General features: G+C 51.5%; 7 protein-coding genes across 7 annotated transcripts; 5 read left to right on the top strand and 2 right to left on the bottom strand.

The window, feature by feature from the left end:
- Positions 1-477: 477 nt before the first annotated feature.
- JCM6883_004682 (uncharacterized protein) lies at positions 478-4,260 on the top strand (the record flags this gene model as incomplete). Its single annotated transcript, XM_076630767.1, has 7 exons — positions 478-906; positions 968-1,978; positions 2,044-3,051; positions 3,118-3,297; positions 3,366-3,746; positions 3,809-3,945; positions 4,008-4,260. 7 exons carry the CDS (start codon positions 478-480, stop codon positions 4,258-4,260), a joined length of 3,399 nt encoding a protein of 1,132 aa, XP_076489191.1.
- A 375-nt stretch (positions 4,261-4,635) lies between these two features.
- Positions 4,636-9,707, top strand: MTC5 (Mtc5p; the record flags this gene model as incomplete). The annotated part of the gene is made up of 17 exons (XM_076630766.1): positions 4,636-4,804; positions 4,866-5,032; positions 5,106-5,355; positions 5,418-5,506; positions 5,572-5,620; positions 5,685-5,752; positions 5,812-6,070; positions 6,143-6,222; positions 6,286-6,984; positions 7,044-7,658; positions 7,720-8,036; positions 8,103-8,179; positions 8,258-8,894; positions 8,954-9,168; positions 9,229-9,348; positions 9,412-9,514; positions 9,575-9,707. The coding sequence occupies 17 exons, from the start codon at positions 4,636-4,638 to the stop codon at positions 9,705-9,707; spliced, it is 4,047 nt and encodes a 1,348-aa protein (XP_076489190.1).
- Positions 9,708-10,300: 593 nt separating this feature from the next.
- JCM6883_004680 (uncharacterized protein) lies at positions 10,301-13,786 on the top strand (the record flags this gene model as incomplete). The annotated part of the gene is made up of 9 exons (XM_076630765.1): positions 10,301-10,604; positions 10,669-10,763; positions 10,845-11,414; positions 11,495-12,126; positions 12,205-12,471; positions 12,534-12,681; positions 12,747-12,938; positions 12,999-13,235; positions 13,295-13,786. The coding sequence occupies 9 exons, from the start codon at positions 10,301-10,303 to the stop codon at positions 13,784-13,786; spliced, it is 2,937 nt and encodes a 978-aa protein (XP_076489189.1).
- Positions 13,787-14,711: 925 nt separating this feature from the next.
- On the top strand, positions 14,712-15,646 carry JCM6883_004679 (uncharacterized protein; the record flags this gene model as incomplete). The annotated part of the gene is made up of 5 exons (XM_076630764.1): positions 14,712-14,844; positions 14,932-15,046; positions 15,115-15,207; positions 15,282-15,485; positions 15,547-15,646. The coding sequence occupies 5 exons, from the start codon at positions 14,712-14,714 to the stop codon at positions 15,644-15,646; spliced, it is 645 nt and encodes a 214-aa protein (XP_076489188.1).
- A 162-nt stretch (positions 15,647-15,808) lies between these two features.
- On the bottom strand, positions 15,809-18,652 carry NOC2 (mRNA-binding ribosome synthesis protein NOC2; the record flags this gene model as incomplete). Its single annotated transcript, XM_076630763.1, has 10 exons — positions 15,809-15,832; positions 15,900-16,491; positions 16,560-16,726; positions 16,802-17,002; positions 17,066-17,179; positions 17,261-17,450; positions 17,533-17,620; positions 17,695-17,812; positions 17,886-18,248; positions 18,323-18,652. The coding sequence occupies 10 exons, from the start codon at positions 18,650-18,652 to the stop codon at positions 15,809-15,811; spliced, it is 2,187 nt and encodes a 728-aa protein (XP_076489187.1).
- Positions 18,653-19,037: 385 nt separating this feature from the next.
- On the top strand, positions 19,038-24,750 carry RTP1 (Rtp1p; the record flags this gene model as incomplete). The annotated part of the gene is made up of 7 exons (XM_076630762.1): positions 19,038-19,311; positions 19,392-19,784; positions 20,395-21,292; positions 21,374-22,672; positions 22,769-23,169; positions 23,235-23,933; positions 24,017-24,750. 7 exons carry the CDS (start codon positions 19,038-19,040, stop codon positions 24,748-24,750), a joined length of 4,698 nt encoding a protein of 1,565 aa, XP_076489186.1.
- Positions 24,751-24,781: 31 nt separating this feature from the next.
- JCM6883_004676 (uncharacterized protein) lies at positions 24,782-26,325 on the bottom strand (the record flags this gene model as incomplete). Its single annotated transcript, XM_076630761.1, has 2 exons — positions 24,782-25,232; positions 25,295-26,325. 2 exons carry the CDS (start codon positions 26,323-26,325, stop codon positions 24,782-24,784), a joined length of 1,482 nt encoding a protein of 493 aa, XP_076489185.1.
- Between the last annotated feature and the right edge of the window lie 1,272 nt (positions 26,326-27,597).

The following is a 27,597-nucleotide window of genomic DNA, read 5'->3' as shown; positions in this document are numbered from 1 at the left end:
GAATGAATGTGTAGAAGGAGAGAACGCCTCTGCGGGAAATTGCTCTCTTCTACCAAACTGTCTCCGACTCGACGTCAGCCTCGTCCGGTAGCGAGGTTCTCGATAGCTAGATCTACTCACTGGCCCGACCTATTCGACTCGAACGCTACAGCTCTCTCGAATCTCAGTCCGCTCCTCTTCTTTTCTCGTTCCTCCTCGGCACCTCTCCCCCTCTCCTCCGACCTCGACTACCGATATTCACTGATCAGTGAGCAATCTTCAAATCCAAACGTGAGTACAGCCCTCTCGCATCCAGCTCGCTGCTCGAAATCTGCTCTTCTTTATGGAATGTGGTCGAACAATCGCGGCTACCGTGCACTAGACGGAGCTGACGCGTTCTTCTACTACAGCTTCTAATCCGACATCAACCGTATAGAAACCCGTCCACGAAACTCGCGCCTGAAGCGGCAGCGTCTCGTTTCTCTTTCTTCCGTCTCAATGTCGTCGAATCGACCACCGCTCCCCTTTGGACTTGGTCGAGATCCAGCATGTCCTCCACATCGATGCAACAATCCCGATACTCCGCTCCCGGCTCCAGGAACTCCTATTCACGATCAAGTCGCGAGCGCTCTCTCTCACCTATTCCAAACGTTCTTCGCAACTTCCCTCCGATACCTTGGAGTGAGCGAGATCCTCGATTGGTTGGAGATGAATGGAACTGTTGATGCGTGGATTTTGACGGGTTTGGAACAAGGGAGATCTCCTGCGGAAGTAGGAGATAAGAAGAATCTGGAATTCGGACGAGCGGCGATTAAGAGTGTCGTGAGAGGAGCGCTCGAGGCGGAAGATGAAGCGTGGGCGACGAGCCTGAGGGAGACGGGATTCTCTTCAGCGCTTTCGATGGGTTATGAAGGAATAGTTTCTCAAGTGAGTCTTCTCTCTCGTCATCATTTCGAGGATCTCACCTCACCTTGTGCAAACGATACAGCTCACTCCGAGCAAGTACGCACCACTACCTTGTCTCCACACTCTCCTGACTCAGAAAGGTCTCGCCCTGCTCAAATCCGCTCCCCTCAAATCGGCCTTTCCGGTCTGTCCTCCTCGAATCGCTCCTTCCGCCTCTCCTCTCCTCTCCTCGATCCGATCTCTCATTCAACGAGGAGCTCTCGAAGGTCCCGAATGGAAAGTTTCTTCGGTTTGGCGTCGACACGTTCGAGAAGCGTTCATGGCGTACCATTCGATGCTTCGAGAAATCGCCGAAGAAATCGTCACCGATCCCAACTTTGCTCAAGAGTATCGAATCTTCCTCGAAAACATCTCCCAACCTCTCCAGCTGTTGCAGTTGATCGCCGAAGATTTCGAAGTCGAATTTGGACCTGAAGCGACTCGAGGATTGTTAGCAATTGGGAAAACGGGAGGAGACAACATTATGAGCATTATGGACTTCTGTGCGGCGAAGAGACCTTCAGAGCTACTCGCGAGGGTGAAACAACGAGTCGCGGAGAAACAGGGAAGGGAAAAGAGGTCGAAAGAGATCATTTCGTTGAGGGGGATGATCAAAGATTTGGACACACAAATTCGGGCACTCCTCCTCGATTATCGATCTGGAGAGATTGGGCCGGAAAGGACGGAGGAATTACAGAAGGAATTGGAAGACAAGTTGGATCAGAGAGACGCTCTCAAGAAAACGGTTGAGGACCTGCAAGCCGTCGAAGATCAGGAGGTCAGGGATCAGAAACGGGAAAAGATGGCGAGAGAAATGAGGGGTGGAGGCAAGACCGACGGAGAAAGAGGAGGGATCGAAGGAGACAAAGCGTCTTTGACCCCTCTCGACGAGAACGAAGAGCAGGAGAAAAAGGGATTCAAACTCGGATCGTCAAAGGATCTCCTCATGGAAGAAATACCGTCCGATCCATTCGCGGCTACTGCTCCACGAGCGGTTTCTCCTCTTCCGGGTTCGAGGAAGGGAAAGGCGAAAGCTCTGGTTCAAGCTGGAAAGGTTCGTCTCCATTCCTCTCGTTTCACGTTCTCTAGACTTGCTGACTCGTGCTGCTCTCGACATAGCCTCGGGGACCGAGTCGTTACGCACCTCAGTACCACCCTACTCAAGCTCCCCTCCGACCCTACGCTCCTCCCGCTTCTTCGCAAGACAATACCCCCTCCTCTTCTCGATCCTCTTCTCCCGCTCCTTATCGTACCACCGAACAACGAATCTCTTCTCGTTCTCGACTGCCGTCTTCCCGCCTCTCCGTTCCGCAACCTTCATCTCCCACACCGGCCGATCAAGAAGGAGGATCCGAAGAAGATTACTGCGAATACTGTTGTCCAGCCTGCGCTGCCGAGTTCGCCGAGTTCGACGCCAAAGCGACAGCAGACGCCGTAGCGTTCGTACGATCGGAGCAAGAGAAAGGAAAACTCTCGTCGGTGGAAGCTCAGCAAACGGCGGAGATAGAACAGGCGATCGCTCATCTCGTGCGAGGTCGACAACAAGCTACTCCGAGTGCCGAGATGAGTCGAGAAACGAGTTCGAACGTAGCAGAGATGGAATGTGATCGGGAATCGAGGGCGGCAGACGAACCTTCGACTCGCAAGGGAAAGAAAAAGAAAAAGAAGAAGAAGAAGACTGCCAACAACGTCAACTTTTCGATCCAACAAACCAATTCCAATTCTAAATCTCCACCTTCCTCTTCGCTCTCAGCCGGCTTCTCACCTCTGTCTCGATACCCTCCTCCGAAATGCTGTCCTCCCGATCGATGCACCGGCGTCACTCCGAATTACGCTGCATGGGCAGAACTCGACGGACTACTCTACGAGACGGTTCTCGCCGGGTTCAAGTACGAGATGATCGGAGCCCTTCCAGCACCGCTCTTCCATATGAGGGAGAAATTGGCGAAATCTTATCTTCTCTCGGGAGGGAGAATGTGTTGCGATGACGGTACCCCGAAACAAATGGACGAGTTTATGAGGTTGGCGGAGGAACGAGGAGTATGGAGTACGACGAATCATCCGGAAGTGCAAGCGTGGGCGCAGCGGGTTCTCGCGATCAGCCTTCAGAAACTTGTCGACGTCCTGGTAAGCTCTTCACCTCGCTCACGGGCCATGTATCACGTTGCTGACGACATACGGTCCTTCTTACAGCGATCGACTCTCGGCGAAATCTGCATCTGCAAAATGTCGAATCACCTCGACATCCTTCATGAAGCTCGAAATCGTCTCGAAGAATGCGAGAGACTCGACCGTACCGTTCCGATCGACCTTCCCGAGATGGATCAACAGCAGTCATTCATGAAATGGGCGCACATTCAGATTCGAGCCGGAGTGAGTCGACGCTAATCTAGTCAACCATTTTCCCCAAGCTGATCATGTCTCTTCGCTTCCTCTTGTAGAAACTGTCGGGAAAAGAGTGGGAGGGACTCGATCGACAGTACAAGCTTGCCGATTACCTGCTCGCCTTCTCGGACGCATTCGACGCCGCGACCGATCGACTCGTTCTCCGAGATGGGAACCCTTACATCATCGCCGACGAGCTTATCACTCTCCTCGAATGGCAAGGAGGAGTCAGGGCCTTCGACACGGCCATGCGATTCGGACCTCATTCGATCGCTCACGAGTTTGGATCAGGAGTCGATCTCTTGGATTTCACCGAGGATACTCCAGTCGATTCGAGACCGTTACAAAGTTGGGGAAGATTACTCGAGCTTAGCAAAGAAGCGAGGAGGCAAGGTATGCCGTTCAGTCGGGAACTCGCCGAGCAAGAGAAACAGAGGGTGAGCGCTTCTTCTCCTCTTCCTTTCGCCGTTCTCCCACTGACTCTACGTATCTCCTTCAGGGCAACGACTTCTTTGCGGAAGGCGCGTACGAGAAGGCGATCGTCTCATTTTCGACCTCTGCGATCATCTACCCGACCGAACCGACTTTCGTTTGTAACGCTGCAGCCGCGCGAATGAAGCTCAACACTCCCGCGCAGTACGTCTCACTCTATCGTCTATCTTCTGCAAAGGCGCTCATGACTGTCTTCATTGACACAGGTACGCCGAAGCGATCTCTGATTGCACTCTCGCCCTCTTCTACCAACCCGCAACGACAACTCAATCGACGAGTATCAAAGCCCTCTACCGACGAGGTACCGCACTAGCGATGCTCGGACACTGGAAGGCTGCGTTCGCCGACCTGAAACATCTCGAAAAAGTCGCGCCCGATAACGAACCGGCGAAGGAAGCTTTGAAATGGGCGAATGAACGTTACAAAGCCCTTGTTCAGGCGAAGAAGATTCGTCCTTAGCCTCGTTTGATAAGATCATTTGTAATCGAGTCTGCGCTTTGGGGACAGAAAATGGCCGGTTCGTTCGAGGAGAGAGAGATTTTGGAGAATCGCAACTTTGACTTTTCGCAACATTCGCCGATACTCTCAAACAACATCAATCACTGCAGACTCGGCGCAATATACAAGGCGTATCGACCCGGTTCTCGTAGCACACTTGGATCGAGCAAAAGAGGCTTTCATCAAAACTGGGAGATTTCGGCGATAAGGGGACGATAGAGGGACTACCAGCTCGACGGTAGTGACCGCAGGTGAGCGGAAACAACACATTTGCCTCATGGTACTCAAGTTGACTCTCCAAGCGCGCTCTCCAGGTCGTTGAATTGATTCCCCACCATGATGGAACCTGCCGCTCCTTCGCCGGACGCGAGCTCGCCAAGTCGAGGGAGTATACGAGATGGATCACCTACACCGCATGCTGGCTCGCCGGTTCCGCAGGAGGAAGATACGTTCACCTCAATGTTGTCGATTTCTGTCAATGCTCCTATCGGCTCGATGAGCATCAGTAAGTCGATTGTTCTTTCGCAATTCAGTACAAGCTATTGATGTCTCTCTTTATCGCGCAGGTCCAGCGAATCGGGATGTCGCATTGGGAGCGAGAAAAGGTCTTTACGTTGTCGATTTGCAAAATCCTTGGGACATCCCTCGTTTCCTGCCCCATGATTCAGCCTGGGAGGTAGCAGACGTACAGTGGAACCCGTTTCCAGCGAGAAGTGAATGGGTTGTCTCGACCGTGAGTTCTCAAGCGTTCTCACAAAAGATTCGCATACTGAGTTTGAAGACTCGCTGCTCGTTCGCCACCCTAGTCGAATCAACAAGCCGTCGTCTACAACCTCTCGCTCTCTCCATCACTCACACACTCGCCGATCGAGCACGCTCTCTACGGTCACACTCGAGCTGTAACCGACATCAATTGGTCTCCTACCGCTCCTGAACTCCTCGCAACCTGCGCTCTCGACGGCTGGGTACTCGCTTGGGATTTGAGAACTGGGTATGGCTCAAGAGGAGCTTCGGGAAGAGGAAGGAAACCGGTTTGGAGGACTTGCGGGTGGAGTTGTGAGCTGTCGTGCTCTCGTCCTAATTCTGTTACAGTCAATAACACCTTTGATGCGTTACAGCTCCCGCTACACAAGTCAAATGGAACCGAAAGGAGCCTCATCTGATCGCTAGTTCTCACAACAACGATGTTTTGATTTGGGATGATCGAGTGAGTTATACTTTCCATGCTCTCTTGCCTCTAGATCGTCACTGACCTCTTGTCCGATGCCCCAGATGGGAGCTGCACCCGTCAAGACGATTCGAGGTCATTCAGCTAGAATTTGTGAGTCTGCTCTGGACGATTGTCGTTTCATGTCGGGAGTTGATTCAAACCCTGTTCTGTGCAGACGGTATCGACTGGTCGAGGAAGAAATCCGATGAGCTCGTTACGTGTTCCCTCGACAAGACTTTCAAGGTGAGTCGAGTGACCTGTTTCTCGCGCCGTTCGGGACTGACCGAATCTGTTCCTGTTAGTTCTGGTCCTTGAACGACACGACAACTCCTTCCCTCTCCATGTCGACTACATCTCCAGTCTGGCGAGCTCGATGGCTGCCTTTCGGGAATGGTGTTCTCACTTTACCTCAGCGAAGCGACCACGCTCTCAGTATTTGGGGAGAAGAACATTTTCGTCAAGATGGAGCCGCAGCTGAACCGGTAGCCCGCTTCGAAGGCGCAAGAGAGGGAGTGAAGGAGTTTGTCTGGAGAGCGAGAGGCGGAGACGATCTCGAGAATGGTGAGTTGCAGCAGAGTTGCACCTCTTTCAGTTGTCGATGTCGTGTCTGACTCTCCGTCGCTCGATTAACAGATGATCGGCAATTCCAGTTGGTGACTTGGGCGAAAGATAGACGACTGAGATTGTGGCCGATTTCGGAAGAATTGACCAAGGTTCGTCTTCGCTGCTAAAACCGAGATCTCGTCGCGATGCTGACTCGTTTCAATCACGAACAGGAAGTGGGGCATGTCAAAGGGGATCCGATCCGAATTCCACTCAACTGGAGAGGTGGCCCAGATGTCTCGTATCGAACTTTTGCCGAATCTCCTGCACCTCCCCTCCCGCTCTCCTTCCCTCCAGCAAGCGCTCCAGTCCCGAAACACCTCACTCCTGGAACGTCACTACTCTCTGCATCACTCTCTTCACCTTCGACTCCGTCCCTCCTCACTTCTTCTCTCCTCAACGCCAATTATTCGAGCAGCCTGTCGTCCGAGAAAGAAAATCTCGCACCGACTCCGACTCCCTTCGCTCCTCCAGCTCTCGACGCACGACCACCTACCGCTACGATGTCGGTCGGAAAAGTGAGAAGCAAACGAAGACGAGCTCAAGATCGTCTCGCTTGGATGGAAGGAGTGAAAATCATCAAACCCGTTCCAGCTCTCGAAGACGAACAGGCGAGTGACGATCTCGAACGCAAAGGACGTACGGAGGACCGACACTCTGAGCCTACGACTCGAGCTAGCTCGATGGTCAGAGGAACGGATGCTGGAACCGTGACGGCTCGGGAGGGAACCGATACGGAACGAGCCGAAAGTCTTGTTACTGGAGAATCTCTCGCTACTGGAACTGCGACAGCGAAGGAGGCAACTTATACAAATTTGGGAGAAGAGATTACCAGTGTCGTGCGACGATTCCCTCGGGTCAACTTTGAAAAGGTTAGGAGACTCTCCCTCTCTTCAATCGATGCTTTCACTGACCTCCAGTTCGATTTCAGGTCCATGTCGCTGGTCGATCTTGTACAATCTCGCTATACTCTCCGCTCTTCCTTCGTGCGACATTTTCCTTCCCGAAACGGTACCCAGCCGTTCCTCCTTCGATCGAACTCGAAAGGAGTGCCGACTTTTCGCTGAAACAACGTGCGACTCTTCTTCAAGGAGTCCGAAAACTCATGACGAACCGATCGGAGCGAGGACTATCTTCACTTGAAGCAGCGTTGCGGTATTTACTCGGCGATAGATCATTCGACCGGATCGAGGAGGACGACGACGACGAGGCTGAAGAAGCTCTCGAGGGCAGCGTGCTCAATAATCTCCCTTCAAACCTTCTGCGCAACAACGTCAACGTGCCCCCGCCGAGAAGAGGAGGAGCGACGTTCGGACCTTCGGGTCAACTGGTCGTTTTCTTTCCCACGAACGTCTTCGAAACTTCTTCCGTCGACAAGGAAACCAGTTCTAGTCCTCCGAACGAACCAGAAACTCGAGGCAACAAGTTTCCACTGCGACTCTCCGAAGCGTTTGGCAATTTGCCCTCGGAATCGCCGGAATATGAGGGAGACTATCAAGAAACCGACGAAGCTCTTCAAATGACCACGAGTCGTTCTTATCGAGCTGTGAGTATCTCCATCGCTTGACTCGACAGACCCCCTCAACTCACGCTGAGACTCGCAGCAGCATTCTCTGGCCCGTCGCAAATCACTCATTCTCGCACAACCCAGTCCTGCTCCTCCGACATTCAGCACGACAGTCAAGATCAAAGACGTCTCGCATCTCACCCTCGTTCATCCTTCCCAAATGATCGTCTCGCTTGGACAAGCTCCAATCGTCGTTGCGAGAGAAGCTTTTGAAAACGCGATCGTCGCTCGAGATCTGTTACTCGCCAAAGTCTGGTCAACCGTCGTCGCCTTCTTTGAAACGGGTCTCGGCGCCGATGGAGATTTTGTCAGTAACAAACTCGAGTCGCTACTTGCCGAGCGCTTGTTGCAAGAGCTGTACGTGTTCATTTCGCTTTTGATCGAACCTCGTCTGATCATCTGTTCGTTCTCGTATCGCTCCAGATTGGTGTACTTGGCCCATCTCAAAGACCTGCAAACTCTCGGAGTCATTGCTTGCCTGCTCGAAGGCTACACCCGAGGTGAGCATCTTTCTGCTTTCTTGCCAGAGTCGACTCCTTCAAATTCCGACCTTCGACTCGCGTCCTCCTCTCCTCTAGACTTCGAAGAATCTGTTCGACTGCGATCTCTCGCTGCGAAACCTGAAGTCGACTACTTCAGTCACAAACACCGACGCTTCGAAACTGCATCGACTTCGACTAGTACGGGAGGAGATCGAACTCCTCTGCCAACTTCTTCGACCTATCAACGACGAAGCGACCCCTCTCAATCCCCTCGACCATCTTGGGCGAACCTCTCGGGCTTCTTCAACACGAGCATGCTCTCCCTTCGCAGCGGAGCCTCCTCGAGTCCTTCTTCTCCCGATCGAACTCCCCTCACTCGCCCTTCTTCGTCTCACGGCTTTCCCACCGCTCACAGTCCACTCCCCTCTCCCGGTCTCGGCAAATCACCTCTTCGAACGAGCAATAACTTCCCTACGATCACTCGAACCGACACGACGACAACTGCTTCAGATGATGGAAATACTCGTCGAGCGCCCCGAATTCGAAGCAAGACTTCGCCCGGAGTTACTTTCGGCGCGACGAGTGTTGCAGTACTCTCGCCAAAGATCTCTCCAATCCTCGCTTCTGTACCCGAGCAGTACCCTCCTTCGTCGCAGAGATCAGATCAATCGAAAGGTTTGCGAGCGAATCGTCGTCAAGTCTCAATCAATTTCACAACTCCCTCAGCTCTCCAGTACGTCGGCATCGTTCCGGTCTCTTCCTGAGAAGTACTCTGATTGTTCTCGCCTGTAGTGAACCGGTCTGTTGGTGGTTGACGGATCGAGCAATGTTGGAGCTCGAATTGGTTCGACTCGCTTACGCTGAGCTTCTACACCGTTGGGGATTCGACGAAGAACGCGTACAAGTACTCAAACTGTGTCGAGGAGCACGAGTATCGATAGCGAAATACGCCTACTCGTCGAAACGAATCGCGGTCTTAAACGGACTCGACGAGAAGAATGGTCTCGGTTCGTCTCGCTTCCCCTTTGAGGACGTCGTGCTTGAGCTGACACAGTCGTATTGTCCAGACTTGTCGCCGTGCTGTGGCGATTGCGGCGCCGTCTTGCTCCGAGGTCACACTGCGTGCATTCGCTGCAAGAAACGACAGAAACCCGCCGCATGCATAATCTGTCATCTCTTCATTCAAGGTTTGTCATCTCTCCCAGATCTCCCATCAGACGGGACTTTTCTCATCCGAGTCTCCCCAATAGGCCTCACATCGAACTGTTCGAATTGCGGTCATGTCGGTCATCTCGATTGTCTCGAGAAATGGTATGAATCTGAAGCCGATTGTCCGACTGGTTGTGGTTGTCGGTGAGTCCTCTCCAGCTCATAACGAGTAGGATCGAGACTGATCAGGCAAGTGCGGCGTAGATGCGTTTCATCGGGAGGATTGTCAGGCTTTACCCTCTCCGCTCGTTCGGTCAACGCAAACCAGGTGTATCAGTCGACGAACACGAAAGTAGTAACTCCGAGCTGGGTCAGTCAAGGATTCAAAACTTGGTAGAATCCGATAAGGAAACTCGAACGATTCGCTTTCTCCCTTTTCATCTTTCTTCTCTTTACGTATACGGAGGTCGCAGATGTTGTTGTTTCCAAGTAGCTTCCCGACTGTGTTATCAGGACACTCGTTCTCGCAACGGAAGGGAGGAAGAGGAAAGACAACGAAATTCCTGCGAGAAAATCCGCACCAATTGCTCACCGAGGCTCACCTGGTCGCTCAAGCCAAATCTCGCTCAGTCGTATCGGTTCTCGGCACGTCGTGACACGTATCAAAGGCGCAAGTAACTTGTTACAGGACGAGACGGGTGGAAGAAACGAATTTGTTGAGTGAAGATGCGAGTTGGAGCTCTCCCGGAACCGTTTTACGTCTTCTTGCGTTCATTCACTCACACTTTCTCTCTTCTTCCTCACCCTCTCTTTTGCTGATTCCTCTCGGCCCGCTCACTTGACAAGGATAGTCGTTCAGACTCGTGGGATTTACCAACTCCCCTCATCGGCCTCATCGTTCAACCTCTCCGGCTCTCTCTCTCTCGCTCTCTATAACCTCAACGGCCGCCCTTCGACCTTCCTCTCCCGTTCTTTCCATCTTCCTCTGAGATGGCTGATCAGCTTCCAGCTCCTCAAACCCCTCCTTCCGCTCGCCTTTCGTCCCTCCTTGCGCCACTCAACCTCGACTCGTCTCCTCCGCCTCGCCGAAACAGGTCACCCTTCTCCAAACTCACGAATACATCACTAGTCATCGACGCAAACGACGAAGACGAGGGCGACAGTGCGAGCGAGGAGGAGAGTCCGATCAGAGACAGAGAAGCTTCTCGATGGTTGGCGAAACAAGGAAGAAAGTCCCTCGGCGGCGACTCTGTTTTGCCGAATCTGGTACTGTCTGGTAGATGGAGTAGTCACGGTATGTTCCCCCGTCAAACTTCCCCTTAGCAGCGAAGAAAGCTAATCGTTCTGCTCCTCGATAGGAATTGTTCCTGCGGGAAATGAATCTCGCGGTCTCAATCGTTCGAACACTACTCGCCGAGCTCACTTCCAGGACAGCCCCGCATTCAGAAGAAGTGTAAGTCTTTCCACAACAGATCAAGAACTAGCTTGGCCATCGAACTGATCAAAATCTCGCATTCTATACTCTCGCTCGCAGTCCTCGCCCAGCTTTTTAGATGCTTACGTTCCCCCTCATCTTCGCAATCAGAACAACGAGTACACGCCTTCAAAACCGAACCCTTACCTCCCCTCGCTCGGCAAGAACAGCCTCTCTGCTTTCGATCGATCTTCCGCTCCCGACCCAGAAGATAGCTTTTACACCTTTTCGAACGAATCTTCATTCGCCCTCTCCCATTTCTCGACGATTCTCTCAACCCCCGAAACGAGTCGCGAAATCTCTCAAAGTTTCCATTCCTCTTCGAAAGGTTTCACCGACTCTCCCGCTTCACCTCGTTCGATCCATCGCTCCTCCCGCCGCAATCTACCATCCTCCGAACGAAAGCAAACCACTATCCAAGAGGAGGAAGAGTTGGAGCAAAGTCCGGACGTCGACCACGACGAATTCGATGGAGAAGAACCGCTCGGACCAGTACTCCCTCTCGCCTCGATTCGCGAGCGTGGAAGAGAAGTCAATCTCTCGGAGCTCGTACCCTGCAAGGTGGGTAATGAGTTCGTCGAGGACTGCTCAGGATGCGGCTTGGTTCCCGACCGCTCCTTCGTCATTTTCGTGAGTTCCTTCACTCTTTCTGAACTCGAATCCTGTGAGGCTCCGAGGAAGCTAAGACTTATACAAACACTGTCTCGCAGAACCCTTGTCGTCATTCTTGCTGTCCCGATTGCCTCGACTCGCTGGTGAACGGATCGGCTCACAACCCTCCTCGACCTTCAGACTGTTTCGCATGCTCTCGACAAGTCGATGGATTCGATCCTTACAGTTCAAAGTTCTATGCGAGTCAAGGCGGGCCCGGTATCGCTTCAGTCCTCGCTGCTACTCTTCAACAGGAGGATCACAAGATTCGAACCGTCACCGCCCGTCGTTCTCCGAGGTCATCCACTTCTCATTCCGCCAAGGAGGACGAGCTTGAACACAATCGACTGAGGAGGCTCTCGAGGAGTGATCGGCGTCGAAATTTGGTCCTCGCAACAGCAATCACAACGACCCTCTTCTCGGGATCTCAAGCGAAATCGCTCACAACAGACAAGCAAGGGTCTTCACCTGCCACGCTCAAGATTCCCCTTTCTGCGTCAAACCTCAAGAAGAATCGACTCGACCTCTCTGAGCTCAAGACGAATCTCCTGTCGCTTCCCGACGATCTCGATACCCCTTGGGACGCCAAAACGACCTCTTCGAAATGGTCAGAGAAGACTCAAGGCGTTCTCACTCCGCTCGTCGATCGATCAGCATCGTCGACACACGTTTTGGAAAAGCCTCCTCCCGAGTGAGTCTTCCTCTTGCCTGAACGTTTTCTCCTTCGCATATCTCGCACTGGTCCTGACGCACCATTCACGCTTCTTAGAGGTACTATGAACCGTTCAGCTCGCTCTTCTCTCGACGACTCCCACGACGAAGTTTCGTTCCACTCTCCTCTCGAAGTCACACCTTGTCGCCGCACGGAATGGCCCGTCGTGCGACTCGACAACGTCCCTTGGTCTATCACGGCTGATGAGGTCGAACAATGGCTTCCAGACGGCAGTCTCGCGAGCGACGCTGGCTTCTCTCCCGGAATCGTCGCGACTGGAGAAGTTGAAAGTGTTACTCTCGCCGTTCACATCCTCTGCAACCGGTATGTCACTCGAGTATCTGCCTTTGATTCCGCTCCTGACTTGTTCCTGCTTGAATCGACAGTGGAGACGGGAGAACGCTCAATCAAGCTTTTGTCGAGTGCTCATCTGTCCAAGCCGCAAGAGCAATCGTTCGTTTCAGAGATGGTACGAGGTTACGAGGTCGACCTCTACATGTCGCTATGTCCTCTCAGAGCGAGCTTTTGACTACTGTGAGTCTATCCCTCAATCCCGTTTGTTCAGCTCAAGCTGACCCGTGCTTTGTCTTCTTTGGTAGATCTTTCCCACCTATTCTCCCGGCTTCACCGGTCTCGATGCTCTCCCAGCGACTCGAGGCGATTCGGTCCCCTGTCCTCTTCTGCTCGAAACTGAATTAGCCGGTCTTCTTGCTCTTTGTCATCTCGACTCTCCTCACGCTCTCAAAGTTCCGGAACGACCTTACTTCAACCTCGTCTCGATCATCGGGAAGGTACGTCTCTCCAGCTAGCTCTCGTCCTCCCAACGGATGCTCACTCTTGTCGACGAGCAGCTCCCGTTTCATCAAATCGATTCTTACACGTCTGAACAGGTTTCAAGGTTGTTCGACGCCTGCGTCTCGGCCATCAAGACACTCGGAGATGTCAAAGGTCGCGTGACCGAGTGGCGCGATATTCTTACCGTCCTCGTCGGCGCCGTCTTGCGTTGTCCTGCCTTTTCATCCTCGCAGAAGAAGAAAGTCGTCAAACTCGCAGGTGATCTCGGGTTTGTCGAGAACCTCTCTACAGAGGTCAGTAGTACTCTCACTCCTGATTGCTCGCGGATCTACTGACATGTCGCCGAGTGTAGACGTTCGACTTCTTCAGCGATCAACCTTCATCGCCTCGAGCTCCTCTCGTTCAAGCTCCTCTCGCTCAAGCTCCCTCCGTCCCCTCCTCTGACCCCTCGACCCTTGAGCACGCATCGTCTCTTCTCGATGGAGTATCATCGGCGACGAACGAACTTCCGCTCGACAGGTCAAAAACTAAATCGATCGAACCATCTCCCCCTCCCGAACCGCGTACGCCGTCGAGCTCCGACGCTTTCCTCAAGTTACTTCAATCGTCTTCGTACGGTCGTCCATCTCCCCGCTCGTCCCCTTGCTCACCGATTCCTTCCCCTTCTTACGTTTTCCCTCCTTCGCCCTCACCTCGCACCGCACTATCCCCTTCGGCCGCCCTTGTAGCCGATCAATCACCTCGACGTCGCCGTCGACGTAGCTCTTCGATCGCGCGGATCCTCAATATCGACCACGCTCTCGTCGTAGCCGTCGCGAAAGAACTTGGAGTCATCCTCGCCTGAACAGAAACTCTCTCCCTCCTTTACCCTAGAGTTCCCTCTCCTCAGTCTCTCAGTATTATCTATTGCATGCCCCCACCTTCGATCTTTCTTACCTCATTCGGCACATTTCTGCTCGACTTTTATGGTTCGCATTTTATTACTACCGCATCTCATGGATTTGCAATCTCCCTCTCCTCTCGAGGAACTACTTCTGCTTACTCTCTCGTTCATACCGAGAGGAGATAGAGTCGACCCTGAATTGCAACATTCGTTCTTTCGCGTGAAGCTCAATCCGCCCGATCTAATCCATGACCACTCGCTTGTCTTCCGCCTATATCGCCCCGATAACATCTTGTGACCACCCTCAACAACCCTTTACAACGCCCTCGAGTGTACCCAGCCGCTGAAGAGAGGCGCCTTCGTCTCCCGAGCTTGTACAGCCTACGCTGACTCTCCCAACCTGTCTCGATCCGTACCAGAAGGTATAGTAGCCCTAGTTGCTTCCATCCTGATGAGATCTGGCATGCTCGGATGATTGAGGGGTGGGGAGAAGTCTTCATCAAAAAAAGGAGAAGAAGAGCTTCGGAAGATCCTGTCAAAGCTCCACTAGCGGTCCGGAGAGCTCGGGGGTGTAACTGGCAATGATATCGTGTCGTGTCGTCCATGCCGGTGTCGTAGAGGCCTTGTTGAGTGAGTGATCGCAACCTGAAAACTTTCCACCCTCTTCTCTCTCCTACTTCTCACCTGCGGAGTCTTCAACACTCTCATTAGTTTCGAAGAGTCAAGTTACAGATCTTGACACACGTGTGGCTACTACTTCCCAGCCTTGTACCGCGTCCCCTCTCCTCGCTCCTCCTCAAATCACGCCCCGTCTTCCGCTTGGACCCATCGTTCCAGCATCATATCGATCGTCTCTGAAGTAAAAATTGAACGACGTGCAAGAGGCATGAACATCTTCCGAATCCTAGGCGACGTCGCTCACTTATTGGCAGTTTCGTTTCTCATCTTCAAGCTTCACACATCAAGGAGTCTCCGTGGACTCTCATTCACGACTCAGGTACTCTACCTCGTCGTATACTGTACTCGGTGAGCCAGACCCGGTCTCTCTCTCCTCCGGACCTGGCCGGTCCTTCGAGTTTCGAGCTGAACCCGAACCCCATCGATAGGTTATCTCGATACCTTGTGGCAGCAGTATCAAGTTTCGATGTACAACACAGTAGGAAAGGTGTGCTGGTTCGGCTCGTCGGTTTATATCGTAGCAGTCATGAAACTCAAGTTCAGGTAAAGAGTTCGCTAGCGACAGCTCATTCTGCTCCGCTGACGCTGACCCCTTCCGGTGTGTTCCGTAGCGCGTCAACGCGCGATCATGGACCTGAATCGATCCGGATCGAACATCTAGCTGGACCGTGTCTCGCCCTCGCTCTCTGCTTCAATCACCTTTCGTGAGCTCTGCTGTGCTCTGCTCTCTCGCTTCTCCTGTTGCGAACTCACCCGAGATAATAACGTGGCACCACAGAACTGCTACAGAAGTACTGTGGACGTTCTCGATCTACCTCGAAGCTGTTGCGATCCTCCCTCAGCTTTTCCTCACCTATAAATTACGACACGACAACGAACGTGGGCCGCTCATCGAGCCAGCAGACGGAGATGACGGCTTTGTAGAATACCTGGTGTTGATGTCGAGTTATCGAGCCTTCTATATTGCGAATTGGATTCATAGGTAAAGCTCACTCGGTCCAATGAAGCTCGAGCTAGTACTGATCGCCCCCTCGCGCTGCCAGATACCTCAACGAGCAGTTCGTGGATCCAATATCGATGTATGGTGGACTGGTTCAAACGGGATTCTATGTTGCGTTCTTCGTTTTGTATTATTTGCAGTGAAATCAGTTGCTTCCACTCTTGTTCGACGACACGCTTTCTGCCTCTCTTCGTAGTCAATCGATCGACCCTCAGGGACCCCGAGTAAGTGGAATCGAGCGTGAGAAAGGAAATGCGATAGTTGCGACAGACATAGAAAGAACGTCAAAATCGAGAGAGAACCTTCTATAGATCTTCTCCAGCAGCAGCCTAGAAAACAGCGAAAGATGATCAGTACACTCGAAACAGGCCACTAGAGGAACTCGTGGAGACTTACCCCTCTTTCCAAGGTCGCTTTCCTCGCCTCCCTCGCCCTCCTCATCAATTTCAAATGAGTTCCCATCGGAGTTCTCGCCTCATCCTCATCCTTCAAGAACCTTTCAACTTTGTCCCTTTTCATCGGTCCAAACTCTACTTGTTCCCTCTTCCCTTCGATCCACTTCGAATTACTCTCCAATTTTTCAATCAAAACTTTGACCATACTCGAAAGTTTCACCTGTCCTTTATTCTGTAGAGTCTTCTTCGATAGTCGTTTCAAAGTGACGATTGCTGGAAGGGCGAGTTCGGGGAACGCGATAGATTTCGAGAGAGCCGAACCGAAGAATTCTGTAAGGAGATGAATCGTTTCTTCTGCTAATGCGTCGGCGTACACTCGGGTACGTTGGTAAGAGGTAGGACATTTGAGGTAGTATTCCCAGTCGAGGGGTTTCAGGGTAGAGGGTTTCGAACGTTTCGAGAGTTCGGGGGAATTGAGGATTTCGAAGAGAGGAGTAGAGAGGGGGATGAAGGTTGAAGTCCGCTGAACGATTCGGAGGAGGGAGCGGACGAGATGGAATCGGAGAGGGTAGTAGCGAGATGTAGGGACCAATCTGGAGCGGGAGGTGGATCGAGAGAGTCAGAGAAAGGGACGAGAGGGAGAGAGGAAGGGAGGGCTTACCGGATAGCTCCCAAAGCGACTTGAATCAAAGGATACAATAATTGTTGTAAAGGACTTTCGTGACCTCGTTCCGCGAATCGTTCCTTGTCGCAAGAAGCCGACAAGACGATCGACCAGAAATCAACCGCATGAACGAATTGCCAGTTGTAAACCGACTTGAATGCGTCCTACGCTCAAGGAACGGTGCTTTCATTAGTCACCATCGTGTCGAAAGGTGGGAAATGAAAGGTCGACGAGCGTACCTTTGATCCTTCCTTGACTCCTTTTCGCAACAAAATGGCCAACATTCGAATATACCCGAACGCCAACTGATAACTTTGTTCTCCTTCTTGTTTCCCCGGTAGCAAGAACAACTCGGATGCTGAATTCTTCATCAAGGTGATCGAGGGGAGAGTGTACATTGAAGTTTGTCGAGAAGAGGTCAACAAGGTCGCGTAGGTACCCTAATCCACCCAAGGAATGAGTCAGTCAGAGGCGAGGAAACAGAGAGAAGGGGAGGGACTAACTTTGATGACGGTTTCACGTAGAGAATGATCAGCAGCAACAGCGAGTTTTCGAAGTGCTAAGAATGCGGCAACTCGTGTTTCATCCGCTGCTGAGTCGTACAATCCGAGCAACATCTACCTCATCCAAACATTCAGTGATCGTCCAAGCTTATGTTCGAACAAGCGAAAGGAACGGGAAGAGTGTGTGAGACTGACCTTTGTCCAAGCTCTCGCAACTTTCCTATTCCCAACGATCCAAGGTACCAATTTCCCACTCTCTCCAACTGCCAAACTCGGGATTCCACCTTCCGAAGACGTCGTCGCGAGGAGTGATTGGAGGGAAACGAAATAAGATTTGATTAATCGTTGTGCCGTCGCGTAGGCTTTCGAATTCGAGGCGAGTTTGCTATGACCGAGAGAGAGGGAGTCAGTCAGTCAGAACGTGAGAAAAGCGCGAAAAGTGAGAGGATGAGGGAGACAAGACGGACTATTTGCCAGAAACTTCTTTGTAAGGGATTTGAGCGGAGAAAACCATCGGAGTGTATTTGAGAGTCGTTACGACCAACTTATTGAACACTACCCTCGTGCGACCAACCTCGTGTCAGCCGTGCGAAAACGATAGGAGAGAATGAGAGAGAGAGGGAACGAACCTGCAGGAGATTGAATCTCGTAACGTTCTCGATCGGGATCGAGTTCTGCTTCGGTACCGGATTGAGCGGCGGATCGGAACGCGATGAGGAGTCGACGGAGGGATTTGAAGGAACGAGTCTGAAACGAATTTCGCACAAGGAGTGATCAGTACTCCACGAAGCCCCGAGCGAGAGAGTGGTATGAGGCTTACCTCCAAGATGTTCTTCTGCCAGCTCTTCAATAACTCTTTCGTCAAAACCTGTTCCTTCTTCTTCTGAGCCTTTTTCTTTTCCTTTTTCCCTTCTTTCCCTTTTCCCTTGCCTTCCGTCTCCTCCTCATCACTCATGTCTTCATCATCCTCGTCTTCATCATCATCTTCGATAGCGGCAGTAGTGTTCTCATCGAAGTTTAGTAGTTCGGCGTCGTTCTCTTGCAAGTATTTGAAGAATTCCGGATCTTTCTCGGCGAGTGCTTTCAGGTCTTCCATATGTTGAGTAGGATCGACATCTGATCCTTCTTCGTCATCTGACCCCAGACCGGATAAGTCATCGTCTTCGAAGTCAGAGGCTTCATCCTGCGAGGAAGACAAAATCGACCAGACGGTTAATCCGGAGATTCGCTGTCTCAAGCGATTTCTTCCGAACTCACCTCATCTCCCTCCCCCTCTTCTGCACCTTCCATTCCCTCCGCTCCGAGTAATCCATCAACGTCCATCTCCTCCTCATCTCCTTCGCTCTCATCTTCCTCAGCTTCCCTCTTCTTCCTCTTCACTTCCTCGAACTCTTCCTCACTCTCAGCATCCTCATCCTTCTCCCTCTGATGAGCCGGTAACACCCCTTTGTTTCGACGAGCGTCTCGACCTTTGATTTTTTGTTGGAAAGTTTTACGTTTTTGACGAGCAGAGATTTGGGATTCGAGTTGACCGGATTTGAGGAAGTTTCGGGTTTGTTTACGTTTAGAGATTCCACCTTTCGCCATACTGGGCGTGTGGGAGATGGGGAGAGAGAGGAGAAGAGAGAAAGTTGAAAGATGAAACTTTCAGGAAGGAGATCAAGCGGACGTAGAGGGTCGAGAAGGGCGTAGACTGTACGTTGAGTGACTCTGATATGTAGTGGATCGACTGGTATGGTCTAGCGGTGAGAAGCAGTAGATGGAAAGGCGTTTTCGGGTTTGATCAAAAATTCGAATATTCCTCTCATCTCTCACGTCGCTCTCTACAATTATCTGAGCTTCTTGCCTTGAATCAGGCTACTCGGTACGTTATGTTCTATCTGTAGCGCGCAATCAAAGACTTTCCACATCAGACCGGCTCTTCTCTCGATTTCTCCGGCGAAGAACATCTCTCCCCTGTCTCTCGCTCTCAATGTCCTCCGATTCCGCTCCCATGCGTTCCACTCCAGCCCGTCGCCTAACCCAACTCAGGTCCCACCTCCGATCAGCGCCCTCTTCCTCCCCCTCCCAATCTTCCCCACTTCCTCTCAAACGCTCTCCATCTCCTCGAACTCCTCCTCCCACCTCTTCAGCGTTCAAATACTTTCTACCATTCCAATCAAGTTGGAGGGATAACGACCAATACTCTCATTTCAACAACGTCGTTTACTCTCATTACTTCGATTCGATTTGTAACGAATTCCTTCGTACGTCCCTCCCTTCTCCTCTCTCTCTTCCCTTCCCAGCTTTCAGGGAGAAACTGACGAGGAAAAGAGAAATTGAATAGTAACGCAGTGCAAGATGAGCAAGGAGGATCCAATAGGATTGATAGTACACTCTGAAACTAGTTTCAAAGGACAATTAAGTTTCCCAGAACCTGTACTAGCTGCTCTATCCGTCTTGGAACTATCGAATCGGAAAGTCGTTTGGAAGGTTGGGTTATTCAAGGCGGAGTACTGTACCTCCTCAGAAGACGAGAAAGAGGGAAAGGGAAACAGAGGGGAATTTGGGAGAAAAGTTAGAATCGTCCGGAACGGAGAGGAGGGAAAGGAAGAGGAAACGACGGCGGCGGCGTGGGGAACGATGACGCATGTATTCGTTGAGAGAGGTGGAGGGAGGAATAAAGTGGTGGAGAGGTTACCCGAGGGATGGAGGGAGAAATTGGAGGCGATTCAGGTGGGTGAGCCGCGGGAGGAGCGGAATTGAAGCTTAGCGTAGTGGGTCAATGAGAGAGGGCGCTCAGGAGCTTCTGAAGACGAATAGCAGGGGTCTAGGCAGCAGAAGAGGGAGAGGAAGGTAGAAGTTGTATTTTCATTTATAAGATACCAGATCCTTATTCTGTTGCATCACAATATCAGAAACCGTATCTCCAATAAGTCGAAAGGTCGGAGTATGTCGCGTTTGTCGAGTAAGGGCTGCTGGCGAGCCGGAAACGGGCAAGAGTCGAGTCGAAAGAGAGAGGGGGAGCAAGGAATCGGAAACCTATCAACCATCACGCAGAACGATATATCGTCAGCTCTCAGTTCTGCGCATGTTCGTTCCTTGCTATTGGCGTGAGAGGTGCAGAGTTCGAAGTAAATGTCAGGCTCTGGTGAAACAAGAAAAAACGTACAAAGTCAGCCCTCAACTCCCTTCGAACACGACGTAGAAGCGTGGGAAGTACTCACAATAGGAAACAAGAAACCCCTCGAAAGGGGTCCATTAAGTAAAGCGCATCTGCCTTGAGGCATTGCGAAATTTAACACAGTTGATCATCCTTTTTTTACTTCCTCTTCTGCTCCTCTTGACAGGTGTCGGTGCGCAGTCGTTGTTCGGAGAATACTTACGGAGCGGTGCAGAGATGTTCCAGTCGAATGGAGTCGAGAAAAGTGATGAATCAGAAACCAAAAGTTTCCCTCTCGAACTTTCCCTCTCCTCTTCCACTCATTTCCACCGCATGTACTCACCCTCCTCGTCGACATGTCCACCCCTCTCCCAGATCCTACAAGCTATCTCAATCCTGACAGGTCAACAAGAATCCCGTCCGAAACTCGGTACATCTAAACCGACTCTCGCTTCGATCCTCTCTTCGAGGCTCTCTCAACTACACGAACAATTCCCTGAACTACCTATCGAGACTTCTACTCAGGAGGAGGAACCGGATGAAGTGGAATTACAGAGAAAGACGGGTCAAACTGCATTGAGGTTACTCGAATTCGTTCAACAATCCCTCCTCCTTTCCTCCCGCTCTACTCCCTCTACCTCTACAAATGCATCGTCATCGTCATCGACGAGCAAGAAGATCGAAGCCCCGGTATTCAGTGTCACTCAGTTGAAACACCTTCAATTACTAACGGGGATCGTTTCTCGCTGGGGAATCATCATCAACCTCCCTTCGGATCAGAACGTCCTACCCGCTCAATTCACGACGATTGGAACGAACAATCAGAAAGGGAAAGGGAAAGGGAAAGGGAAGGAACGTATCGTTGAACTAGATGAAGAGGAAGAGAGACAGAGAGAAGGGAGATTGAAAGAAAATACGGAGAGTTTGGTGAGGGTTTTGCAGAGGGATAGGGGGGAGTTGAAAGGGATCGTGATGTCTCAAGTACTATTACCTCTCATCGCGACACTCGTATACCTCTACCTTGGAGCGGAAGGAGAGGAGGAGAAGGGGAAATGGAATCATTCTCTCGAGTTTCTATTCAAGTCGTACGTCCCGTCCCTCTTCTTCTCCTCTATCTATCCAGCACTCACCCATCGGCACTCACCCATCGGTCGTCGTAACTGTAGGAACTCTCTCCCGACGCTCCTTTCAACCCTCCTTCAACTCCTGTCCCATTCCCCCTCCTCGTCTCCCTCCCGTTCCCTCCTAACTTCCCATTTATCCTCCCTCCTCCTCCGACCCGGAGGCGTCAGATCCCTGCTAATCGTCGTAATTGGATTCGGAGCAAACGAAGGAGCAGGAGAAACTGGGAATGAGAAGAAATCGGAAATGATTTGGAACTTGCTTTCGAACACTCGTTCAGTCGGAGGAGGTTCAGCAGCCGGGGATGGAGTCGGGGATGGGGAGAAGGAGCAGTTAGGGGTAGTGGGACAGTTATTCGAGATCCTCAACCAATCAACCCGAGCGACTCTGCACGAAAACTTCAAATCCACCTCCTCTTCCTCCTCGAGTTATCCAGCACCGACCTCCATTCCACCTCCTTCGATAATCTCCGCTACATCTTATCTATTATCCCATTTCCTCTTCTCCCCTCCTTCCTCTTTCTCGATTCCGTCCGTTCGATCTCACATCCTTCAAAAGTTTCATGCCCCTTTCCTACCCCTCACCTACTCGTCCCAAGGCAACAACTCCCGAGTCATCTCTTCAACTCGAGACCTCCTCTCAACCTCGACGGCTCTCTCACTACTTATCTCAAACACTCCTCCTCATTTACTCGAATCAACTCTCAAATTACTCATCATTCCACTCCTCCCTTCTCTCTTCTCTTTACTCATGTTTCTCTCCAAACAGTCCCCTTCTTCCTCGAGAGGAGGTCTAGGAACGGGGAAAACAAGAGAAAAGGCAGGGAGTGAAGAGAATGAGGTTCTAAAGGAGGAAATCGAGAGTTTATTGTACGTGTTTGGGAAAAGTTTCACTGGAACGGGAGTACAGGAGTCAGTTGGGGTTGTGACGAGGGCGATTGAGATCATTGAAGAGGGGTTGGAGTTCGGAAAGGTAGGAGGAGAGGGGGTCGATGAGGACGGGGTTGAGTGGGAAGTGAATCGAGAATCAGGAGGAGGAATCGAACTCGTTCGTCGCAACTACGGTGTTCCCAAGGAGGCGGAAATCAAGTTACCGACCCTTTCAGACCTACACAATCTCCGTACCGCCGAAGAAGGTCCAGCAGAAGGAGAAGAACTAGCAGGAGAAGTGGAATTGAAAGTCGAACCGATCGTGATCGTTGAATGGTTGAAACAAATCGGGAAGAGGGAATTGAGCGCTGGATTGTTTTTGAGGTGGTTGGATGAATTGAGGGTATTGAAATCCTCCGACGTGTCTGGGTCTGGTGAATCAAACTCGGAGGCTGGTGTCGAGTTGGCGAAAAAGTGAGTTCTTTCCTCTTTCTCCCTCTCCCACTCTCGTCTCATGAATCGGGGCGAACACTATGGGAGAGTTACTGACGAGTATGAGAACCATCGTAGATCGGTAACGAGGTTACAATTAATCCTGAAAATGGTCGAAGAATTAGGCAACGAGATCTTAACGTTGGAGGATCCGAAAGAAGTCATTGCGTTCATTGGATCGACTTTGGACGTACAAGACGACGATCAAGACTCCCCATCGCCACCAAACTCCGCGAAGGAGAAGAAGGAGAAGAAGGGGAAGGGGAAAGAGAAAGAGAAAGAAGGATTAGGATTAGGGGATTTGAGGATTGTGGATCTCGACCACGAGGAGGAAGATGCCCCTGCAAAGAAATCGACAGGAGCAGGAGGAGGCTCTGGAATCGAGGAGATCGAGACTGAATTCGAAGGATTAGGAGCCGGTGGGTTGAATGAAGAAATGGTTCTAACGGCTCTCACTCTCCTGCTTGCCGTTCTCGAAGGTTCGTCCCCAACTCTCTCTGCCTCTTCCCAGGACTCTTCCTGACTCGTCTCGCGATGTTACCAGCGAACGAAGATCTCTCAATCTCCAACACCCCTCTCCTCCGTTCAATCAATTCCCGACTCTCCTCCCTCCTCTCCTCCTCCTCCTTCTCCTCGGAACTCATCCCCCCTCTCGCAAGGGAAGCTCAAACAGTCCTGAGTCTTCGTGAAGCTTCTCTCAAATTCTCCCAAACCGGAAAAGACTCGAAAGAGAAAGAGAAAGGAGGAAAGTCGTTGTTAGATGGGATGGAACAAAGTCGACAGAAATATCAAGAATCCCTCAAACTACTTCAAGACCCTCTTTTGCCGGTTCGAGCTCAAGGTTTACATTTACTCAAATCACTCATCAAGCCCAGCACTACTCCCTCTACCTCGGAAGAAGCCTCAGGAGGAGGAGGAGTTGAATTACTCCGAACGGATCCAGCTCTCCTCCCCGCGATTCTCTCAATCTTCCTCAATTCCCTCTCAGAAGACGATTCATTCCTCTACCTGAACGCCGTACAAGGTCTCTCGACGCTCGTCGATGTGTTTGGGAGACAAGTGATTCAAGGACTCATTGCCGCTTACACTGGAGGTGGGAGTTCGTCTTCAGGAAGAAAAGGAGGGGAAGTTAGAGAAGTTGGGGAAGGGGAGAAAGGACAGAGGGAAGTGGATAAGAGGTTGAGAGTCGGAGAGGCACTGGTACAGGTCGTACAGAGGGCGGGGGAAGCGTTAGGGACTTTGCGTTAGTTGCCCTCTCCTTCCTCTTTCAAGATTCCGATCGCGAGCGAGCGAGCTGAACTCACTCTCTGCGGAATGTGGATACAGAGGATTTGCTACTACCGCCGTTACTGATCACGCTTCGACAATCGACTTTACCGGTCCCACTCAGAGCTTCAGCAATTACGATCCTAGCGACAATGGTCGAGACGGATCCGAAGGGAACGGGACCTGTACTGAGCGATCTAGGAGAAGCGATGAGGGGTCTATTGGAGATTGAGACGGTTAGCTATAGAGCAAATGCGAGACCCGTTGTCGAAGAAGAGAAGGAGAAAAAGGAGAAGAAAGGGAAATCTGTTTTGATCGAAGAAGTCGACAATGCTTCATCCTCCTCGGAGGAGGAAGATGACGAAGAACTCAGGAAGGCGTTCTCCTTGCCGACTCCAAGCTCGAAACCTCCTTCTCGACCTGAAGAACTCGCGGATCCGACAATAACAACTTCGAAACATCCTTCACTCCGTCGAGCTGCTCTCTTATTCCTCTCTCTCCTCATGAGGACGATGATCAAACAACGCTACGATTCTATCGAGAAGGTTCAAAAGGAGGAAATGAAAGGATTAGGGGACAGTTTGATCAAAGAAGGGAAATTACGAATGCCCTCTACCACACCCTCTATTCATACTCGAACTGGCGTTACGAGTGAGCGGGAAGAAACGATCGAACGAGCTCAAAGGGAGAGGTTGAAGATCACGTTGGGATTCGTAGCAGAGACGGATGAGGATGAATTAGTCAGGTTTCAAGCGAGGGAAATCTTGGAGGAAATGCAAGAAGCTGGTTTCTAGGATCACTCCTTCGCTCCTTTCCTTTCTTCAGCTAGGTTGGGGTTTCTTTCCCTAAATCCCATTCCCTCGTACCTCCTTTCTTCGAATACTTGATCTCCATCAACCCTCCGCTTCCCTCTTTTCCTCCGTGTTCACTTTCCTCGCTACTGGACACCGATTCTCCACGTTTTCTTCGTCGTTCACGTCGTTTCCTCTCCCTCTCTTTCCTCCTCTCCTCCTTCTCCCTCGATTCTCGTAGTTTCTTCTCTTCTTTCCGTTCTTTAATCGCACTCAACATTCGATCCCATGAATTGAATGAACCTTCCGCTATCAATCCGTATGGCTCATCTTGATTCGAGGCGGAGGCGGAGAGGGAGAGTTGGGAGGGAGTGAAATCGACTAAAGGGTCGTAAGTTGGGGAGAAATATTTATCCATTTTAGAAGGGAGGGGATCGGAGGGGAGTGGAGGAGGAGGCTCTGAAGGGGGGACGGTGGAGCGTGAGCTAATGAGACGATGCGATTTGTCAGTGAATGCGTCGAGAGAGAGAGAGAGGAGAGAACGTACCGTTTCGAGGAGGAAGAAGTTTCTCTCTCGACTTCTGCGAAAACTTCATCTAGGGGACGTTCCGTCTCACCGGAGACTCGTTCTTTCGTCAACCTGCGACTCTTGTCTCGATCCTTGTCAGATCGATGGGAATGACTGGATCTTTCCTTCTCCTTCTCCTTTTCCCTCTCTCGTTTCTTGCGTCGTTCCCTTCGCTCACGATCTTCTTCCTCTTCTGCCGAGTCTTCTTCTCTTCTACTCCTTCTTCTGCGTGATGATCGATGTCTATCCTCCTTTTCGTCGTCGGAGCGAGACTGAGAACGGGAACGAGATCGTCTTCTCCTGCTTGACTTTTCGCGATCTTCTCTTCTTCTCGATGACTCGTTTGAGCGAATGTCGTCCTTCTCGTGTATCGTATCTCGAGAGGTGTGTCGTTCGTCTCCCCTTCGTGGCGAGCGGCGATCCTCCTCCTCCTCTGAGCGTTTCCTCCTCCAACCCTTCGAAGATCCTTCATTCTCATTCTCCTCCTCCTCCTCATCCAGTCCCAATTCTCTCCTTCTCCTCTTCCTTCTCTCTCTATCTCTCTCCCTCTCCGCATCATCTCTCGGTGATTCCTCCCGTTCACGTTCTCGTTCCCTCTGTTTCCCCTTCCCTTTCTCTTTCTCCTCTCTCCATTTCTCCGCCGCTTCCCTCTCTTCCCTCTCCCTCCTCCTCATCTGTTCCTCCTCCAATTTCCTCACGTGCTTATTATGATCCCCAACGTTCTTCAACACATTCCCCAAGAATTTCGTATTAGGTTTCCTCAATTCTCGAGTCTTTTCTTTCTCGGGATCATAGTATGCTCGTGTACCGAGTTGATTGTAGTTTGAGGAGGCGGTTTGAGCTTCACGCAGGAGGAGTGAGGCGACTTGAGAATCGAGTTCCTCGGGAGTAGTTGAAGGAGGAAGGGAGGAGGCGGATGCACCGAGTTGCGAGCGGACGAGAGATGAAACGATTGAGGAGAGGGAGGAGTGATTCACTGATTCGGAGGAGGACTTCTTCGGTTTCGGCATGGAGGGAGGAGGGGAGTGAAGGGAAAGAGAGAGAGAAACACGGCTTGATCTCTTGAACGATCTCGTCATCGACGAAACTCTTCAAATGCTACATTAGGGGCGCGTAGATGGTCAGTCGAGCTCTCTTGGCAGTACTCTGCAAGACGGACCAACTGACTCACTCTTTGAACAGCTTTCGGATCGAACAATCGGTCGTGAGCTCCTTCTTCTCTCCTCTTCTCTCGCTTGTGTCCGACTCTTAGCTGATCGATATCGCGAGAGCAGGTATCTCCCTAGCGACCCTCACCCTCCTCTACGCGTACTACTCGATTTGGACCCTTCTCACCGTGAGCCTCCCTCCCTCTCTCTCTGCTCTCCACTTCTATCTTTACTTAACTCTCACTGTTCGATCGATAGCCTCTACTTCCCGACTCGTCCCCCGTTCAGCATTGGTTCCCTCCGAGAGAGTGGGCTATCAAATTACCCAGTTTGATCCTTTTAATCGGATTCTCAGTCGTCGGAGCGACTACCGGGTGGATCTTGATCGAGACTGCGAAGAGAAAGGGGAAGACGGTGGGCGGGAGGAAGAAAGGGAAGGGGAAGGAGAGCTAGAGGTATGATGTAGCTTAGAGGTGAGATCTTGCGAAGAGGAGAATGTAACTGTTGTCTTTCCAACCTTCATCCTCACCCATCCTACGGAGTATCACGTTCGCCTTATCTAGAGACTGAGTGCATCGAGAGAAGCGGCCAGTCGTCGCCTATAAGACTTTCATTTCCCCTGAAAGATATCGAGAAAGCCGACTTGAGCCTCTGCCACGTCGCGCGTTCACTGACTTTCAGGCTCTCCCCGTCGTCGTCAAGCTGAAGATGATTCTGTGGTGAAGCCTCTTGTCATGTACTGTCTCGCCATAAATAACAGGTCCCTGCTCCATGTAGACCTCTCGAGAAATTTCAGCTTGAACCGTTGTCCCTGTGCATCTCGCTTCGGCCTCTTCTTCCTCCTCTTCCTCCGCGCGGTCACGATCCAAAAGAATTAACGGCAGCGCTCAGGACAACTCATGCAAGAAGATGTTACCGATAGGCTATGAGCCGGCCCAAAAAGTTATTTGATGTCTGTGAGATTCGAACTCACGCCCTTTCGGACCAGCGGGTTACCCTTGTGAATGGAAGAAGAACACCTTAAGCTGGCGCCTTAGACCGCTCGGCCAAAACACCTTTATTTATTGTAGAGACGGCGTGAAAATGTTATCTATGAAGCACGCTGGCAAAAACGGCACAGAAAGCTCAGAAGAC

This window comes from Sporobolomyces salmoneus (genome assembly GCF_050403485.1).
Source record: "Sporobolomyces salmoneus JCM6883 DNA, S_salmoneus_JCM6883_v1_ctg12, whole genome shotgun sequence".
Taxonomy (NCBI): Eukaryota; Fungi; Basidiomycota; class Microbotryomycetes; order Sporidiobolales; family Sporidiobolaceae; genus Sporobolomyces; species Sporobolomyces salmoneus.
The sequence above is the reverse complement of the archived record's forward strand: the minus strand, read 5'-3'. Positions and strand labels throughout refer to the sequence as shown.